Here is a 3,175-nt window from a genome sequence, read left to right as displayed (position 1 = left end):
GGAGAAAGCTCCGATGCATTTACTTCCATTCACAACGGGTTCAAGGTCCGAGGATTCAGCTTGTGATGCAAGTTTAAGGTCCAATGAATCTATCGATACTCCGTTGGCCGCTAACACCATGAACCGCTGCACTGCTTCTTCAGCGCCGTGCATCCACTTGAATTCGTTGCAAAACATCATTCCGAGAAATCCTTGCACTTTGGACGGGTTGCTAAACTTGACGGGTTTGGCAGTAACACCGTGGAATACATGCATGCCATTAATGGAGATTATAGCGCCCAGCATGGCCAGTTGTGGTCTGGCGAGTACCATTCTAGTACCAGAGACTGCCATTACAACGCCTAGTTGTCTGTATGCTAACGGTTCATGTGAATTATTTGCATATTCCCACTCAAATCGACGAATCGGGGGGATTTCTTGCGAGAACTGATTGATATAATGGGATCCATTGAGTGCACAGTCATTGATGGAGACATCGGCCATGTGTCCGGCGTCAAAGGTGGCTAAATCTCTTGAGGGAACGACTAAAGCGCAGTTATCTCGGGGCATGAACATAATCTCCTCGTTCCGAACTTGTGGCATTTGTGACGGGTTTGCTTGCCAAGGGGTATGGAGTGCGAGCTGGTGGCCGACGGGCGACTTCTGTGGTTCCACATCGACTTCCTTTCTGTCAGCGGTGATGTCTGCGAAGGGTTCCCAGATGGCCATTTGATTGGAAGGGGAAGTGGGCGTAGCAGTCCGCTTATCGGGTGGTTTCTTCCTGTGAGGGAGCTCTGGCTTGTGCGATTTCGATGTCTCAGGCATGTTACTGTGGTCGATGAACATGTTGGCAGGTAGGGATCTCATCGGAGCAAGCTCTTCCCTTGGGATCGACTTGAGGGCGCATGGCCGATGCAGCATACTGGGACTGGCGCTGCAAGGAACAGCTTGATTATCAATCTCTGGCTCTGGTTGCGGGATGGAAGATCGACGATGAGCACATTGGTCGGAAACACTACTGTCATAGCTGTTGCAGCTAGGCTCTCGGGATCGGCATAGATAATGCCCATGGCTCCTACTAGGGCGTTCGCAGTTTTCTGGCGGGCGTATGACTTCAGCTTGGACAGTGGGCTTCTCTTGAGCAGTCAAGATGTTGACGAGAAAACAGATGTCAAGTCCAGTGAAAGACTTCGGTGCTATGCGAGCTATCATCGCGGCTTCCGTTGATTCAGGCTTGACAGCGGCGCATCCAGTCTCTGAGTTCTGAGCAATCACAGGCGACGACTCTGCAGCAACGGGCTCATGATTCATGCACAGGAGGTCTTGTGCTGTAGCCATTCCCTTAGCGGTACCTGCGTGCTCGACAATTCCCGCGGAATTCGGACCAGATAAAGCCAAAGAACCTCCAGCAGCTCTTGAATCCTCAGTATGGGCTGCTTTACGATCTTCTAGAACATAGTCAAGGCCATCAGGCCTTGGCTCTTTAAGCTTCTGCTCCAGCAGTCCAGAATCGCGCATGGAGAATGGAGGGAATTCCATCTCAGCGGGCGTATAACAAGCGGCTGTGGTGTTGTGTATGAAGGTCTCCGACGTTTCCTTAGCTGGGTTCGGGCTTAAACCAGTGCAGTTCGTGAGGTTCAGGCCATGAGGCATCTTCGAAGGCATCCAAGCGGTGACTTTGCAGTCTCTCCTTGGTTGATCCGCTGAAACATAGCTGAGGCCGTCAGGCCTTAGCTCTTTAAGCTTAGTGTCTGGTGCGGTGAACGTTGACATAGTATGACTTAGAAATTCTAATGGCAAGGAAGCCTGAGGTTCCGTTCCAGGCTCAGCGACATTTATATCACGTCTAATAGCAGGGGTTTGGAATTGACGGCCGACTTGGGGTCCAAATTCGCATATGGGCTCTGAATCAAAAAGTTGCCGGTAACAATCCTCAGCGCCAATTGGGAAAGTGCCACCGCTATCATTGGCATAAGGCTCGAGGTCAAAGTTCTTGAATACTATGTTGCTGGGAATCGGATCCTTGCTAAGCAGCGGAAGGTTATCGGGCTGGGTCTCATCCGCCTGTAGTGGCTCCGACTCAGAGGCTTCGGTCTTCTCTCGATCTTCCATTCCGCAGCTTGCCCAGACATAATCGAGGCCGTCAGGCCTTAGCTCTTTAAGCTTTAAGTCCGGCCTGGGGCACATGAACGTGAAGCGGCTCAGGGATTGCAGCGGTTCTGATTCTTGGGGATCTGTCCTAGGTTCAACTACATCGATCTCACACACAACAGTATCAGAAAATGCGTCACAGCGTGCATGGGCAGGGTATGTGTCTTGAAGGACAGTTACGATGGCGTACTTGGGATGGGCGGAGGCGCTACTGGCTCGGTTTCCTTCATTGCACATGTACTCGATCCATGTATAGTGGCCGAATAGCCAGGGTTGTTCTGAAAATGCAATTCTGCGACATAGAGCACCTTGGATGACAAGAACATTGTGGGGGACTTCGATTCTTCCATCGGTTGCCAGCCTGTCTTTGCAAGATCCTTCTAAGACGACTTGATGCTCACACACTCCTCTAGGCGTCCGCATAGCACTGTTTAGGTCAAAGGGAAATTCAAGTGTGCGTACTGGATTGCTCATTGTAGCGTCCAACTCGCTGCCAGCGTCAAGGAACATGGTGCAAGGGGAGCTGGGTTCTTCCTCTTGAACCTCAGCGGTTCCGATAGCCAGAGGTGCGGGTTGCTCAAACATCACACCAGTGCCAACGCAAAAGTGCTCGGATCCCGAGAGTTTTCGATGTCGATTTTCAGCTTGATCACTAGTGCTGAAGGAGCACATACTACTCCTGTCGTCGCCATAGGACTCGAGACGGAAGTCCTCATATCCCATCTTGCAAGGGTTCTCATCGTCAGTAGGTGGCGTCAGGTCCTCAGCTTGGACCTCAGCGATCATGTCCGGGTTCTTGGTGGTTGCGAGATACAGGTCCCAGTCTGGATCATAGGCATCGTCTGGTTCACAGGAAGCGCCACCACTAAGATATGCGTCCAAGTTGAAGCTCCTATAGATCGTCTCTTGGGGTTTCTCCGCGTCAACATGCAGGTCTGGATCCTGGGGCGCCTCAAGGCATGCCGTCCTGTTGAAATCCCCGTTGTCAGGATGTGAATTCAGGTCGGGGGCATCGTGAGCCATTCCATAACAGTCCTCGTCGTTA

General features: G+C 51.6%; 1 protein-coding gene across 1 annotated transcript; it reads right to left on the bottom strand.

Moving 5' to 3' along the window:
- Positions 1-527: 527 nt before the first annotated feature.
- EI90DRAFT_3296065 (uncharacterized protein) lies at positions 528-1,752 on the bottom strand (the record flags this gene model as incomplete). Its single annotated transcript, XM_039067465.1, has 2 exons — positions 528-1,115; positions 1,138-1,752. The coding sequence occupies 2 exons, from the start codon at positions 1,750-1,752 to the stop codon at positions 843-845; spliced, it is 888 nt and encodes a 295-aa protein (XP_038907617.1). The 3' UTR covers positions 528-842.
- Positions 1,753-3,175: the final 1,423 nt, after the last annotated feature.

This window comes from Cantharellus anzutake (genome assembly GCF_015039405.1).
Source record: "Cantharellus anzutake strain C23 chromosome Unknown EI90scaffold_279, whole genome shotgun sequence".
Classification (NCBI taxonomy): Eukaryota; Fungi; Basidiomycota; class Agaricomycetes; order Cantharellales; family Hydnaceae; genus Cantharellus; species Cantharellus anzutake.
This window is presented reverse-complemented; position numbering and strand designations above follow the sequence as displayed.